Below are 16,805 nucleotides of genomic sequence, written 5' to 3'. Positions count from 1 at the left end.
GTGGTGGCAAAGTGGGCAGAAGTGGGCATATTCCAGATCCATTTCAGAGCAAAACCCAACAGGATTTGCTGATGGATTAGAAGTGGAGTGTGAAAGAAAGAGAGAAGTCAAAAATGATCCCAGGGCTTTTGACTGGAGCACCTGGCTGAATGGAGGCACTGTTCACTGTAATGAAAGGGCTGTTAAAAGAGTAGGTTTGAGCTGGGGTCCCCGAAAGGAAAGAACTGAAGAGCTCTGTTGAAGGCAGAAGGCCAGTCCAGAACATGGCTGTGTGTGGGGCCATCTGAGTTCCGCACTGTCCTCAAATGCTCAGTCCAGCCCCTGCAAGAGAAAGGGGCCTTAATTCAGCAGTGCAGGAGCTGGATGGGGGGACTGACTCTCCCACCCCACAGTGCTGGGGTCTTCACCCTCTTCTGCCCGACAGGAGGAGGGAGCCTCGGAAGACAATAGGACCCAGTAGAGCCGGGACGCCTGGGTGGCTCAGTGGTTGAGCGCCTGCCTTAAGCTCAGAGTGTGATCCTGAGGTCCCAGGATCGAGTCCCGCATTGGGCTCCCCGCAGGGAGCCTGCTTCTCCCTCTGCCTGTGTCTCTGCCTCTCTCTCTCCCTCTGTGTCTCTCATGAATAAATAAATGAAATCTTTAGGGGAAAAAAATAAAGGAATCCGTAGAACCATCCAGGAGTGGACAATCTGAGCTGTGTGCACGGCTGTCGCTTGGTCCTATGGCGCCCCCCGGTGGCTGCATCAGCTCCTCACAGCCCCCTGCTCCGCTTACTGCAGAGCCCTCCACCTCCAGCTCCCCTTCCCAGAGGCACCTACTGTTGGAATTTGTGCTTCCTTTCTGAGACTTGATATGAATCCTTGCAGCTGATACTTGTCAACCGTTCAGTTCGTGCCAAGCACACTTGGCGTTTTTGCCATCTGCATCTCTTCTCAGTACAGAAGCCAGAGGTCAGATCCTGTCCCTCCCCTACTCCAAACCTTTCCCTGGCCCCCACCTCACTCAGAGTAAAGGCCCAAGTCCCTGCAGTAGCCATGACCTGCCCTCTCCCCTTGAGCTCTCGGAACTAATTCCTCTAAGTCTCTCCCTGGCCCTCTCTGTCCCAGCTCTGTTGGCATTACTTTTTTTTAATTGTGGCAAAATACACATAATGTTTATCATTTTAACCATTCATAAGGGTACAATTCACTGGCATTAAATACATTCACAATGTAGTGTAGCTAGCACCACTATCTATACCCAAAACCTTTCCATCACTCCCAATAAAAATTCCATACCCATGAAACAGCAACTTCCAGCCACCACTCCCCCCACCCCTGGTAACATCTGTTTGACTTTCCATCTCTACAAACTTGCTTATTCTAGAGATCTCATATAAATGGAACCATACTGTACTTGTCTTTCTGCATCTGGCTCATTTCACTGAGCATAACAGAAGAGGTCCATCCATCTTGTCACAAATACCAAAATTTCATTCCTTTTTTATGACTGAATGTTATTCCATTGTATGGACAGAACACGTTTTGTTTATCCATTTATCTGTTGATGAACACCTGGGTTGTTCCCATCTTTTGGCTGTTGTGACTAGTGCTGCTAGGAACACGGGGGTTGGCCTCATTACTTTTTCTTCAATCTGCCACACACATCCCTGTCTTGGGGACTTTGAACTGGCTGTTTCCTCTGCATGGAATGGCTCATTCCTCACTGGCCTCAGGTCTTTGTTCAAATGGTGCCTTCTTTAGGACACCTGCTCTGATCACCCTACTAGATACTCTGATCCGACACTCCCCATCTTCTCTACTCTGTGCTTTTTTTCCAATAGCACTTATTACTTTCTAACACACTATAAAATGCAATTATCTAGTGTAGCTATTGTGCAGCGTCTGTGTCACTCCAGTAGAATGTCAACTGCCTGAAGGCAAGAATTACTGTCTGGTTTATCTCAGGCTTCCATGTAGGCAGGTGCTTAACATAGAGTTTGTTGAATGAACTTAAAAGTGCAAGTCCACTGCCGAGTTACACATTTTAAACTGGAGTCATGTGTCTAATGTGTTAGATGTTCTACATGACAGACTCTCTTAAATGCCCCAGATACTTAAAATACCACATATACATGGATTATTTCAAATCTCATTTGGATTTGGGATAACTTCTCAAATGGCCAGGCACACACGTATCTCTGGAGATTTAGGTCAGAAAAATGAAAATTGAAACTACAGATAAGCAGTGTGATTTTTCTCGACTGGAGGACTGTGTTGAACCTTCATTCTTGGCCCTCGCCCCGGGGCCTCTGGTGCAGGTTGTGGACAGCACAGTTGAGGGATCGAGCGGGAGCAGAAATCCAGTCGCTGCCCTACTCACCAAGTGCAAGGCTTGAGTGCTGGAACAGGGCTCACCTGTTGACGGGGAGTCTCTCTCCCATTCACTAAAGACCTCTACAGCTGGTGGTGGCCCTACAAAGTAGGTCCAAGGAGATGCCAGCATGCAACCTGTAGATTGTGTGGCCTTGGCAGTTCACATGCCCTCCTGCCAAGAGATCCACATGGATCGTACTTTTCAGATCTGTGAGGGTGTCATTGCTCACCCCACCTCCCTTAGATCAATGAATGTAGTTACTACTTGATTCTCATCTGGGTTCCCATCTGGCAGGGCCGTGACTCTCAGAGATGTTTCCATGACACCAGATTGGATCGTCACACCTCCTATGGCACTGTCTGACTCAGGCTGACACAACTGCCAAGGCATTTGAAAGACATCTCCCCTCCTTTTTCTTTATTTAACAAATATTTACATAGTCCTTCCTATGTGCCAAGCACTGTTCTAGCACTTTCCGAATAGGAACTGGTTTAGTCCTCCAGATTAGGAGGGAGGTCTATTATCCCAGTTTACTGACGAGGAAACTAAAGCTAAGAGAATTTAAGTGACCTGGGATCACATATAGCTACTGGGCTGGGATTAAAACCCAGTGTCTTACTTATAACCATGATGTTTTTCTGCCTCTTAACTTTTTCCTTGTCCTTCTTTTCTCTCTCTTTCCTTACTTGCTTTCCTCTCTTCCTTCCCTCTTTCCTCTTTTCTTTCCTCCATTCTCTGCTTCCTCTCCTACTGACCTTAAGCAGGTGCCACAGATTCCCTGTGGACACTGCTCAACCTGGCACACCCTCTGCCAATTCTGCAGACCAGGCCCTGCTTCCCACAGCCCTGCCAGTTCTTCCCTCATTACCCTCATCTTCCTGTGCCAGTGGACGGGGTGTGCCAACCTGTACCCCCTCTGCCTGCCCACTCACCACCACAGTAGCAGTTGGTGGCGGCCAGCAGAACTGGGGCCTGGGCCAGCCTGGAGGGAAGCCAGATCTTTGGGGAGTTGCATGACGTGGTGCACACTTTCCCCTGACGTATGCTTACGGCATCGTGATTTCCCTTTCCTGTTCAGGGGTTTTAATGTGATGCCAAGACATCTTGTGCTGCTTCGGATAGACTTCCACAATAAGGGGTCAGAAAAAGAGAGCTAGAGAGAGAGAGAGAGTTAGAGAGAGAGAACCATAAGGTGGAAGGCAAAAGTGAAGAGATTGAGTCCACCCTTAGAATCAGCTCCCTACAGTGTTGGGAACAATGCTGTAAGCATGAATGACTTTTTCTAAGTTTCTCAAGGGACACGTGTTCTTCTCCACGATCATGCCTTTGCATATGCTGTTCCCCTAGCCTGGAAGGTTCTTCATGATTATCTTTCCCTGAGTACTCTGCTCATGTGTTTCTGCCTCTGGGAACCTTCCCTGAAGTCCCACGGGGGATTTCACCAGTTTCCCCGTTGATGCCAGAGCATCTGCACACATATGCACACGTCTCTCTCTCGCTCTCTTAAACTAACTGATATATGAGTGTTTGTATCCTTATTCTTTGACAGCTATGGCCTCCTTCGAGACTGAGAGACCATCCTGCCTTATTTTTCTCACATCCTCTATCTCTATGCCTGGTACATGATCGGCACCTGGAAGATGCTGAGAGATGCAGGACAGCTCAGAGACCAGGCCTTTGCGGAGAAAGAAAAAGTGGAGGTTGTCACTTGATCTCTCTGTGCCTCAGATTTGTCACTTTAAAAATAGGAACTATAGGGGGCATCTGGGTGGCTCAGTGGTTGAGCATCTGCCTTTTCATTCATGTTGTGATCCTGGGATTGAGCCCCACATCAGGCTCCCCACAGGGAAACTTCTCCCTCTGCCTATGTCTCTGCCTCTCCCTCTGCATCTCTCATGAAGAAATAAATGAAATCTTTTTTAAAAATGGGAATAATATTAGTTGGTACCACATAGAGTTTTGTGGGAATCAAGTAAGTCCCAGCATATAAAACACATAAAACAATGACTGGCACATGTGAATCACTCAGTAAATATTAGCCATTATTATTATTGACATAGAAATAGTAATAGAGTTATCCAAGGGATTTAAATAATGAAAATGTTTTTGATAAACTGTAAAGCACACAAGAAGTTCTTCATCATCATTACTTTTAAAAATATAAATAAAATAAAACAGCAGTGGCCGATCCATCTTGATTTTCAGAATTAATTTACAAGCTGCAGGCCACACTGTCACTGCTTTTTTGAGCAAGTGAAATGGTGAATGTGACATTGGCTTTTGTAAATGGTAGAATGACAGGCAAAATCACAATGACTCAAAAAAAGGTTCATCATCTGACCCCAAATATAGTCTTGCCTGTAAGAGCGGCCTGTTCTGGGACTTAACTGGGCCCAGACACTTAATCAGGTGTTTTCACTCTCCAAGGCCTGGCTACCAGGTCCCAAGATAGAGGCCAGCAACAGAGAGGCAGAGCTTGGTATCCTATTTTACATCTGAGAGGTTGGCAAGGTCTCTTCCTTGTCTGTGCCAACATACAGAAGGAAATCACTGTCCATTCCTGCCAACCTTGTAAAGTTAAAAAAAAAAAATCGATCATCAGGTTGAAAAAAGTAGAAGAGCTTGCAATTCTTTGGAACTTATTTTATTTGTACATATGAGAAAACTGAGGCCCAGAGAGGTAGGGAACTGTTCAAAGTCACAAAGTAAGGTGTGGCCAGGGCTAGAACCCAGGCCTCTGGACCTCTAGCTCCCTGCCTTTTCACTGGTCACTGCTTCTCACTCAGCGTTCCCCCTAATGGGATCCCTGTGTCCTTAAATGGGAGATGCTGCAGGCCCAGTGCTAATCACAGAAGCAGTGCTCTTGTCCAGAGCCAGAGCTAGTGTTAAAGGCAAACACACACACACACTCACTGCCACATACACATACCTCATTCAATATTCATAACTCTATAAAGTAGAAGCTATTATTTTCATCCCATTTTACAGATGGTGATACCAGGAGGCAAAGGAGTCAAGTAACACTCCTGGAACATGAACTGGGGCTGTCTTCTGACTCCAAAGCTCAGATCTTCTCATCATCCTCTGCAGCTCTTCTTCCAGAGCCCAGGACAGTGCTGAATGCCAGCCCTTGTGCAGGGCACAAATAGCTTCCCAGGACTCAGATGAAGTTTGTGTCTAAATACCCTGTGTTACCCAGCACAATGCAGGGCACAGACTAGGTGCTGAGTTATCATCCTGTATTTTTTTTATATTGAGATACAATTGACGTATATATCATGTATACATTATATATTATGTACATTTCATGTACAACAAAATGATTTGACTTTGCATATATCATAAAGTGATCATCACAATAAACCTATTTAATAAATGTCACCAACATAGTTACAACATATTTTTTCTTGCAACGAGAACTTTTAAGATCTACTCTCTTTAGCAACTTTAAAATATGCAATACGATATCATTAGCCATAGTCACCATGTTGTACGTTACATCCCCATGATTTATTTTATAACAGTAAGTCTGTACCTTTCGATTCCCTTCATCCATTTCACCACACACACACACACACACACACACACACACACTCCCCTCTGGCAACCAATAATCTATTCTCTGTATCTATGAGATCAGTTTTTGTGTTTGTGGGTTTTTAAAAAGATTGTATTTATTTATTCATGAGAGACACAGAGGGAGAGGCAGAGACATAGGCAGAGGGAGAACAGGCTCCCCATGAGGAGCCGGATGCGGGACTCGATACCGGGACTCTGGGACCAGGACCTGAGCCAAAGGCAGACGCTTAACCACTGAGCCACCCAGACGCCCCGTGTTTGTGTTTCTAGATTCTACATGCAAGTGAGGTCATATGGTATTTGTCTTTCTCTGACTTATTTCACTTAGCGTAATGCCTCCAAGGTCTATCTACGTTGTCGCAAATGGCAAGCTCTTACTCCTTTTTATGGGTGAACAATGTTCCATATACCCTTTATTCACCCATGGGTGGACACCTGTTTCCATATCCCGGCTATTGTAAATCATGTTGCAAAGAACAATGCGGGGACGGGGACGGGGACGGCGGTGCACGTAGCTTTCAGGTTAGTGCGTTCAGACGCGGACTCGCTGGATGGCGGGATGGGTCCGCTTTTCATTGTTCAAGGACCTTCCATACTGTTTTCCATAGTGGCCACTTCAACTTACTTTCCTAGCACAGCGCACAAGGGTTCACTTTTCTCCGTATCCCCGCCAACACGTTACTTCTTCTCTTCGGGGTAAGGGCTGTCCTAACAGGTGGTCGGGGGACAGCTCACCGCGCTGGGACTTGCATCAGAAGATGCCCCCCCGCCCCCAGGTTCCCCACGGATTTGACGGTGCTGGATGCCCGCAGGATGGATACCCCACTCCACCCCACGTCCCCAGTCTCACGTGGTTCTACTCCGGCCCTCTCCACATCCTCCGGGTCTCCCGAATATTCCCTTCTATCTCTAGCTCTCGGGAACTTGAATCGACTCAAATTAGTTCGGAACCGCAGGTGGATGTGGGGTGGGACGTGTTAACCACCCCCAGCCCCGCCCCCTGGCTCAGGGCCGGCTTGTTCTCCCAGCTCCTCAACGCGGTGCAGAGCAAGCCCGACGTCAAAGCTTGGCTCGTAAGTACCCGGGACAGCTAAACCTTGCGAGATTGCCGAGGACCGTCCCGCGGGTTCGCACGGCGCCTGCGCAGAAGCCGCGGGCCGCCCGGCGCCGTCGGAGATTCGGCGCTCGACAGGCGTCTGTCAGCCTGTCTTCCGGTTTCGGTGCCGCGCAGGCGCGCCTGCCGAGCGTCGAGCAGTCGATGGAGATGGCGGCCGCGGCGGAGTGAGGGACCGCGGAGGCCCAGAGCCCGGGCCGGAGGACCCCCACGGGCCTGCGTGGCGGTGGGAGCGCGGCCGGGTACAGAGGGCCGGGCAGGGCCGGAGGGGCGGGAGCGCGGCCCCGCCGAGGAACAGGCGGGCGGGCCGTGCGGGTGTGGCATGTGTGCGGTGGTGGTGGGTGTGACGTGCGCGCTGGGAGCGGCGGCTGTCGGGCCGGGAGCTTGGGCCGAGAGCTCCGCCCGTGTGCTTGCGGCTGCGGCTGCGGCGCTCTGCCTGCCTGTGGTGAGCGGGGCGTGTTCCCGGCTCGCGTGGGGCTGTTCGTGGCGCTTGCTGTGGCGTCCCCGCGACGTGCGAAGTCGGGTCGGCCGCTGGCTCGAGTCTTCCTGTTGCGGCGTGTGCCTGCGGCGTGTGCGCGATCCTGTTGGATCCACGCGGGGCGTCGGGTGCGCTCCAGGCTGTTGGCGCGACTGCGGGCCGCGCGGGGCCTGCGGCGTGTGGCGGCAGCGTTGGTGCGGGCTGGAGAATTCCGGGGTGCGCAGGCTGTGAGGGGCTCGCGGACGTCGCGGTCGCGGGTCCGGCTTGGTGGCTTGCAGTAGATTTCTTTGGTGGGTGGCGTGAGTCTGGTTACGTGATTTTAGGACCGACATTATCATTCATTCATTCGTGAGGCTCTATTGCGTTTCTTCGTGGGAGGTGCCGGGGACTGTGCTAGACCCTGGGGGTAAGTAAGGTGGTGGGGAAAACGCACAGTCCCTGCCCTTACAGGGCCTAGAGCCTTTTTTTTTTTTTTTTTTTTTTTTAAGATTTTTATTTATTTATTCCTGAGAGACACAGAGAGAGAGGCAGAGACACAGGCCGAGGGAGAAGCAGGCTCCATGCAGGGAGCCCGACGTGGGACTCGATCCCGGGACCCCGGGGTCACGCCCTGGGCCGAAGGCGGCGCTAAACCGCTGAGCCATCCGGGGATCCCCAACCCTAGAGTCTTATATACTTAGTTATTTTAGGTATTTGTGACTATATCGCTATAAGTGCCCTGAGGGAAGGGCAGGAGCTGTCCCATGGGGGAATGCCTCAAGCAAGAGGCATTTCCTCGAGGAAGTAAGGTTGGGTTGAGAGGTGAAGAATGTGTGTGTAGGTGGGGGAGGTTTGATTCGTGGTCATTGGGGTGAGTGCAGGAGAAGGAAGGGGGCGGCCGAAGTCGGGGCATCCGAGGCACCACTGGCTGGGGAGGGAACTGGGGCTACTATTTCAGTGACTGCCTGGACAAGGGACTGAGATCTGTGTGTCTATAGTCACAGGGTTTCTTGGAGGGAAAAGAACAGGGGCCCAGTGTTTCATTTGTTTATTTTCTGGGTCACAGCTACCCTCAGATTTGAGGACCAGGCAATCCCTCCTCACAGGCCCTCCAAGCAGCTCCATCTAAAGCTGAGGGTCATGTATTTCCTCTTACTCTGTACTGTAGTTTGTGACCTCAGGGTCTTGGGGAGAAATTTCTCTGCTTTTGTGGAATGGTTTTGTCTGGATTCTCCCTATGACCGGGAGTTTTTCTGAGGTGACATTGGAAGTGACTTTGCCATGGCCCAATAAAAGTGAAAATGTAACTTATTAAGCCCTGAATTGTTCAAGCACCAAATCCTTCTTATTTTTGAAGCAGTGAGAGCATTAGGCTTGCTGTTCAGCTGTCCTTCATTGGCTTATAAAATCCAGTAAGTTTATTGTAGAGAAAGCACTCTACAAATATAAAACACAAAGTAGATTTTTCTTTTTACCACTGGTTTTCTAATGCTCCTCCTTAGACTAGGATTGGGATCTTTTTTGTTTGTTTTTTTAGGGCAGACACTCTTTCTTTTTCTCTTTGCATTTTTGGCATAGGTGTAAGAGCTCAGTATATGTGGTTGAATAAAGACCAAGATAAACAGTCAAAATTTCTGTGTTGGTGAGTACTTCAAACATTTCCTCAGTGGCTAAAATGGCATGCAAATTATGAAGTTGGACCAATTGGAGCCAATGTTAGATAACTGCTTTGGTGTTGTGTCTTTTTTTTTTTTTTTTTTTTTGAGATTTTATTTATTTATTCATGAGAGACAGAGAGAGAGAGGCAGAGACAGAAGCAGGCTCCATGGAGGGAGCCCGACGTGGGACTCGATCCCAGGTCTCTAGGATCACGCCCTGGGCTGAAGGCCGTGCTAAGCCACTGAGCCACCCGGGCTGCTCTTTGTCGGCTTTTGAGGTTGAATTTTCTTATCTTCAGTAATCTACTCCCTACTTCATTGAGTTGCCATTGTCCAGTGATGTTCTCAATACTTGGAAGGTTTTGTGTTTTGGTGTAAGGATTTGAGAAAGCAGTTTTGTGTTCTCAAACTTGCACTGAACAAACATTAAGTAATCTTGTTGAACTGCCAAGAGAACAAAGAAAATTCTCAATTGCTGCTAATTTGCCTAAACTGGCTTTTTTTTTTTTTTTTTTTCTTTTTTACCCCTTCTTTCCTGTTTCAGGGCTTCTCCTACTTCCAAAGAGGAAACCTCAACCAGGGCCATGATACCACTTCCCCATCATCTGTGTGCTGCTTGGTTAAGCTAATGCTGTGAGATCCCTGGTCCCTTGTGGAGGAATCAAGCTGACTCTTGGCATGAGGCCCTTGCCTGGCAGGGGTTGAGAGGGACATTGCTATGGCTTCTCTGGATGACCCTGGGGAAGTGAGGGAGGGCTTCCTTTGCCCTTTGTGCCTGAAGAACCTGCAATCTTTCTATCAGCTTCAGTCACATTATGAGGAAGAGCACTCTGGGGAAGACCGTGATGTCAAAGGGCAAATTAAAAGTAAGAGGCGAGAATTTTTTGCTTATCCTATTCTGTCAGTGGGAGCTTTAACTCATGGGATGGTTTCATTAACTTCCGTGATGCCACCAGAACATGATAAACGATAGTAAATAATATTATAGCGGTGAACATATATCTATCTTATGCTTACCATGTGCCAGACATTGTTCAGAGTCTTCCCATGAATGAACTTCATTTAATTCTCACAGTAACTATTAGACTGTGAGACCCATTTTACTGATGAGGGTACTAGTCACAGAGAAGTTAGGTAAGTTGCCTGAAGTCACACAGTGAGGCAGGGCATGGCTTTGAACCTAGTAAATGTAATTATTATGCTTTCCTGCCTCTTGCTACATTGAATTATCTAATTGTCAGCCTTGTGAAGAATTTGGAATGGAACTCCTCTCCTTTGCTCTGAAGGTGTAAGCACATTGTACACCCATTTCCCTGTCACAAATTCAAGCCTTCCTGCCATTCTTCTTCACTTATACCTTGTCTTCTGCAGCCCAGAAAAAGGAAGGCCATAGTAGAAAAGCAAGGAGAAACAACCCCAAAATTTAAACTTGTTTTTTGAGCTTCCTAGGCCTCAAATCGTGGAGAGTTGCAGAAAGCATTTTTTCAAAGGAGTTTTAACTATACATAGCGTTCATTTCCAAAACTTTAGATTCTGACTCCTACTAAAGATGATGCCACTACTCTGGAACTCACTTTTGCCTGCTTCTCCCAGCTGGCAGCATTTCTGAAGGCAGTGAGAATAAAAGGGTCTGGATGTGTGTATTCACAATTCTGTGTTGGGTGAGAGAGAAGGGAATGATCATGTATTTCTGAGTGGAATTTGGCCTCCACACATGTGAATCACATGCCCCCTGCAATCAAATAGTCCTACTCCATATCTCACTTTTCAGTTCAGAAAATATTGTTGAAAGCATTAACATTTATAACCTCTGTCCAGAAACATGGCAAAGTCACATATTTCAAAATCCTGAGCTTTGATAAATGAGGTGGCTTCTGTCTGTAGAGGCTGAAGGAGAGCCATAACTATTAGGAGGCAAAAAAATATGTTTTGCATTTTACAGTTTTCAGAGTTCCTTCATAATCATTATTTCTTTTGATTTTCACAGCAACTCCGCAGGGATGTGGTTGATTTCATTCTGCAGAGAAAAAGTGAGGCTCAGGGATGTTGAGTGACTTATCCAGGGTCACATGGGAATTGCCAGAGCGAGACCTGGACCCCAGCTCCTCTGTCATTTCTGAGTCTAGTGCTGCTCTTTCTGCTTGGCATCACTGGTGATACCAGACTCTGTGTTCCAATCATGTCTTATCCTGCAGCTAGAATGCAAACAAACTGATCATCTAGGTTTCTTGGACAGCTGAAAGGCCTCCGTGATCTTTAATGAGTGTCCATTCTGAGTGTCCGCTGAACTGAGTCACATACTGTGACGTCACTAAGACTTTGATGCTAGTGGGTACAGAGGTTAGACAATATCTTCAGCTTCTTGTGGTGATTTATTTCTTAGAGGAAAAATGTTTAAGGTTACTTAGGGAATAATCGTATGGGAATCCACTTAGAATAAAAGAGTAGGAATTTTATGAGTTGTGAAAGAAATTTGTAAGAATTCTCTTGTGTTTTTCCCCTCTCTTTTCCCTGTACCTCAAAAGAACTAAGAAATTGAGTTAAGGATTCCTTTAGTCTAATGATCATTTGTTTAGTCAGGAAGGAAGTCTTGTTTGTGTGGGAGTTTTCTGTGTTTCTGAATCAGGAAAGTAAAGTTTTAAAGACTGACAGCAAAGATTTTTGAAAAGTCCTTTAAAAAGCAGGTCATCTCTTCATTTGGTCTTTCGGTTCTTAAAAATTTCATGACATTGCTGGTTTTGTCAAGTGAAATGTTAAAGCCAAAAGAGCAAACCTTGGGATCAGGTTTTGGTGGCAGTTTACGAAAGAAAATATAAACTTGTCATTAGTAGGTGGTGAGCGAATTTGGGCCTCAGCCCTGGTTCATCTTTAGTTTAGCGCCTGTACGGTAAGTATAAGAAAGGATGGTTGGAAATTAACTGTGGCTTCTACTCTGTGTTTTGTTGTTGTTATGGGATTGTTCTTCATTGGCCGCCTCTTGAAGTGCTACACCTGAGAAGGTTGCCAGAGTATTCTTCTGTCCTCATACAGTGGTTAAATGCATGTACTGCCTGTTTAACTTGACACAGTTTAGTCTTGTTTGCAGAAATGAATTAGTGATTGCTAACTCCAATTTCCTGTCTGCTAACCCTTTGTTTACCTCAGGCAGTTTTCTCTCCCATGTTGAGAGATTACTTGAACGTATTTTAGATGGTGTCCATTAGTCCTGGTGGACCTTATTTTTCCAGTGGAAGAAAGCCATCTCAAAGTGGCTATTAGCTTGACTGTCTAACACAGCCATATCTATAAGCTTTACAGTCTCCCTCCTCTGCCTGCCAGTCCTTCCATATCGACATTTCCCTAGGTTTTTGGAAAGCTGTGGTAGTGTTTTTAATGTTATTCAGATGATAGAGCACTTCAGAATTGTGGGAACTCCGTAAAGTATTGATCTATTAAATCTAAAAGAATTGTATTTTGTATTAAGTCTGATATTTACTACTAGATTCTAGAGGGAGAAGGAGATATCACCTAAGATTTAAGAGCCTTAATGAAAGCAACTTAGAATCAAGAATTTCCCCCCATAAGTTGACTGTTGTTCCTTTTTAACAGCAGGTCCTCTTACCTCAGCACAGATAGCAGAAAAACCCTGTTCTGTAGAGGCATAGTTTTTGAATCATGCTGGCTGGGGAGAACTGGGGTTCTTATTTTAAACAGATAAGGTTTCCACTTGCATCCCTGCTGCCTTATAAGCTCTTGTGATCTGGGGTGCAGCAAGGTTTTCCTCTCTTTTTGTCATGTCCTCATTTATAAGTAGGGATACTACCTGCTTCATAATGTGAGCAGGCGTTGGCCTGATTTTTTGAAAGCACTTTCTTTTGTGCCTGGTACATGCAAAGAATCAATCCAGGAAGCATTCATTTTCTCTTCTTACCAAGTCTGGTTCCTTTTGTGTTATGTTGTAGCTGTTATACCTGTTTCTTGAAGCTTTTTATCAGTGTCCTCATACATGCATTCATTCAGTAAGTGAGTGGGGGAAGAACTCTATGTACAGCTAAGCATTATGGGAAACACTAGTCCAGGGATGCACATTTGGTTGAATTCTCTCCTGGAAGTAAACAAGTATTTACTCATGAGAGCATAAAATAAATAAATTAATTAATACTGTAGAATTTAATTTAAAAAAAAACGTTATTTTAATTGAAATATAGTTTACACTTAAGTTTTTACATCTACAGTTAAGTGGGTTTTAAAAACTGTATATACCCATGTGATTCTCTCCCCAGTTAAGATCTAGAAAAAAACATTTCCGTTACCTCGGTCCCCTCATTGAAATAGATTTTAATTCTTTAATTGGGCTCTTAAATTTGGCAACGAGCAGTAATTTAGCTCTATAATCGCTACATAAACCAACTTAGTAACCAGTGAATGGGTTGCTCTGTGGTATTTGTAATACAGCGGTTGTGGACTTACTATTGGAATTTACTTGATATATAAAATTTTTTATATAAAGTGTAGTCATTTCATCAACTCTTGCGTTTTGAGATTTCTCTTGACTTTTTAGTAGATTTTATGGATTCATTGTGTTTGCTTCATTTTTCAAGGTCTTGTGCAGAAGGCTAAGAAAGCCAAGAACAGGCTGTTGAAACGAGAAGGAGATGACCGAGTAGAATCAGGGACACAAGGATACGAGTCTTTCAGTTATGGAGGGGTTGACCCATACATGTGGGAACCCCAGGAACTAGGTAAGAAATTCTGTTCATTCATTTAGCAAATGTTTGAACATCATTGTGTTCATTGTTTTAAGAGTTAGCTGAGAGAAAAAAAAAAGTGGAGTGGGGAGAGGTGCCTGGATGGCTCAGTCAGTTAAGTGTTATCCCCCCGCTCCGCCCCGCTATGTGGTTGCTGCTCAGGTAATGATCTCACTTGGGTTGTGAGGTGAAGCCCCTTGTTGGGCTCCACACTCAGTGGGAGTTTGCTTGAAGATTCTCTCCTTCTGCCCCTCCCCCTACTCACATGCTTATTCTATCTTTCTAAAATAAATAAATCTGAGGCCTGGATGGCTCAGTCAATTAAGCATCTGCCTTTGGCTTAGGTCATGATCCACGACCCTGGGCTGGAGCCCCAAATCGGGCTCCCTGCTCAGTGGGGAGCATGCTTCTCCCTCTGCCTACAGCTTACTCTGCTTGTGCTCTCTCTCTGTCAAATAAACAAAATCTTTTATAAAAACAAAAATATTTTAAAAAGATTTTATTCAGAGTTAAATAGCTAAGAAACTATGGAACTGAGGTAGGAATCCAGGTGTTTGACATCAGCCCACGTAGAGGCTCCATTGACTGGGTTATTTCCTCTCATGTAGGATGTTACCTGCCCAGCAAGAGATACTGATTTATGCAACTTAATTTTCTGAAACACATAATCATGGTACCATCTACTGACTTTCAAAATAATTATCTTTTTGGGGTAATGAAAATGTTCTAAAATTTATTTTGGTGATGGTTGTACAACTCAATATGCTAAAAACCATGGAATTTGTATGCTTCAAATAGTGAATTGTATGTGTGAATAATATCTCAACAGATCTGTTACCAAAAATGCCACATGAAGTTGAACTAACTCATTTTACATGTCCTTTAACTGTTTAATGGTAACAAAATTTAATATATTTTCTGTCTGTGCAATGGATAAACAATGATTTCCTTATAAGATTTTTTATTATTATTATTATTATTACTATTCATGAGAGACACAGAGACATAGGCAGAAGGAGAAGCAAGCTCCCTGTGGGGAGCCTGATGCAGGACTCTATCCCAGGACTATTATTAAAAAATAATAATAATAGTAATAATAAAATTTAAGAAATATTCAGGGCAGCCCTGGTGGCTCAGCGGTTTAGCGCCGCCTTCAGCCGGGCCTGATCCTGGAGACATGGGATTGAGTCCCACGTCAGACTCCCTGCATGGAGCCTGCTTCTCCCTCTGCCTATGTCTCTGCCTCTCTCTGTGTCTCTCATGAATAAATAAAATCTTTAAAAATATATATTTAAAAAAATTAAGAAATTTTCAAATCATGGGTGCCTGACTAAGTCAGAAGAGTTTGCAACTGTTCATCTCAGGATTGTGAGTTCGAGCCCTGTGTTGGATATAGAGATGACTTGAAATTTAAAAAAGATTTCAAATCAGTATGTTGTACACCTGACACTAATATAATATAACATGTTAGTTATACTTAAAAAGTAGTATACATATAATAATGAGTTATAGATGAAAGTCAATTTGAGGGACGCCTAGGTGACTTCGTGGTTGAGTGTCTGCCTTTGGCTCAGGTTGTGATCTGTGATCCCAGGGTTGGGATCAAGTCCTACATCAGGCTTCCTGTGGGGAGCCTGCTTCTCCCTCTGCCTAGTCTCTGCCTCTCTCTCTGTGTCATGAATAAATAAATACAATCTTTAAAAAAAAAAAAAAGTCAATTTGAAACATAAAGGAGAAATTTCAGGCATGTGAATTCTTACCAGTTTTTTAATAGTCTGTTTCGTGATTGCCAGAATTAAATTCCTCAGGTTGTTGAGGAAGTCACAATTGTGGAAGGTTAAATGGATGGCAAATTTTAAAAGTTAAGATCTATGGTCATGCCCGAGTGCCTGGGTGCTCTGTTGGTTAAGTGTCTATTTCTTGGTTTAGGCTCAGATCATGATCTCCAAGACCTGGGATTGTGCCCCATGTTGGGCTCCGTGCTCAGCACAGTCTGCTTGGGATTCTGTCCCCCTCTCCCTCTGTTCCTCCCCATGCTTGAGCTCTCTGTTTCTTTCTTAAATAAATAAAGTACAATCTTAAAAATACAAGGTCATCTTTAAAAAAATAAAATTCATTGAGGATAAACAGCAAGGGAGAAGGGCTCCCTCAGAGAAATGACATGTTATTTATCTCATTTCCTGTCCTAGGTGCTGTAAGAAGCCATCTTTCTGACTTCAAAAAACACCGAGCTGCTAGAATTGACCACTATGTTGTTGAAGTCAATAAATTAATAATCAGGTTAGAGAAGGTAAATTTTGTTGTTTTAAAACTTTTTTTTGCTACAAGTATACATTTTCTAGGAGAAAAAAATATTTCTGCAGTGTTTATTGTGTGTGTTGTATATATTTGACACTGGCAGAGAAATGCCCCACCTCAAGCCCACTTAGAGAGGTACAGAGGACATGATTGACAGTTCTAGCCTGGGCCTGTTTTACTGTAGGAGATGGCCCATGTTGATAGACTTGCCACATATCCAGATTGCCTTATCCTTTCTCTGAAGCCCCCTTGGCTGCCAGAAAACCTTTCTACCTTCAGGTTATTTCCTCTTTTAAGTGTCTAAAGTATAGTCATGCAGTGGGGGCATAGTGTGTGATATCGATAACAAACAGAAGCTGGTAACAAGGTCTGTGAGGAGTACTCAGCCAGGCCAGCATTCAGTATGGGAACATCTGGACTGGGCCTTCTCATCCTGTGGTACCAGGGTGTGTCTTTTAACACCTACAATCACTCTGTTGTACTTTGACCCTAGAAATGCTTATTGTGTATAACCTGGATTGTATGGTGGGCATGGTAGCAATTGCAAGTGTAGAGTAGAAATATGTGGCCAGTTTCATTGTCCATGAGGACTGTGGAGAGTCGGGAGTTCCCCATTG

At 45.0% G+C, this 16,805-nt stretch overlaps 1 protein-coding gene across 5 annotated transcripts in view; it reads left to right on the top strand.

Annotated features, from left to right (window-relative positions):
* The window catches only part of RBSN (rabenosyn, RAB effector), a 40,035-nt gene that overhangs the window by 5,551 nt on the left and 17,679 nt on the right, over positions 1-16,805 (top strand). The window contains exons 1-4 of one of the 5 annotated variants that reach the window (XM_038565579.1): positions 7,138-7,290; positions 9,708-10,029; positions 13,744-13,884; positions 16,080-16,180. In XM_038565579.1, coding sequence (XP_038421507.1) covers positions 9,882-10,029; positions 13,744-13,884; positions 16,080-16,180 — 390 coding nt within the window. In that variant the 5' untranslated portion in view covers positions 7,138-7,290; positions 9,708-9,881. Of the gene's footprint in view, positions 1-7,137; positions 7,291-7,389; positions 7,494-7,791; positions 7,933-9,707; positions 10,030-13,743; positions 13,885-16,079; positions 16,181-16,805 lie in introns of those variants that run through there. The other 4 variants (XM_038565581.1, XM_038565582.1, XM_038565580.1 and 1 more) reach the window with 4 other exon arrangements.

This window comes from Canis lupus, chromosome 20, assembly GCF_011100685.1.
Source record: "Canis lupus familiaris isolate Mischka breed German Shepherd chromosome 20, alternate assembly UU_Cfam_GSD_1.0, whole genome shotgun sequence".
NCBI lineage: Eukaryota > Metazoa > Chordata > Mammalia > Carnivora > Canidae > Canis > Canis lupus.
Note: the sequence above shows the minus strand (reverse complement) of the source record. Positions and strands in the feature narration are given on the sequence as shown.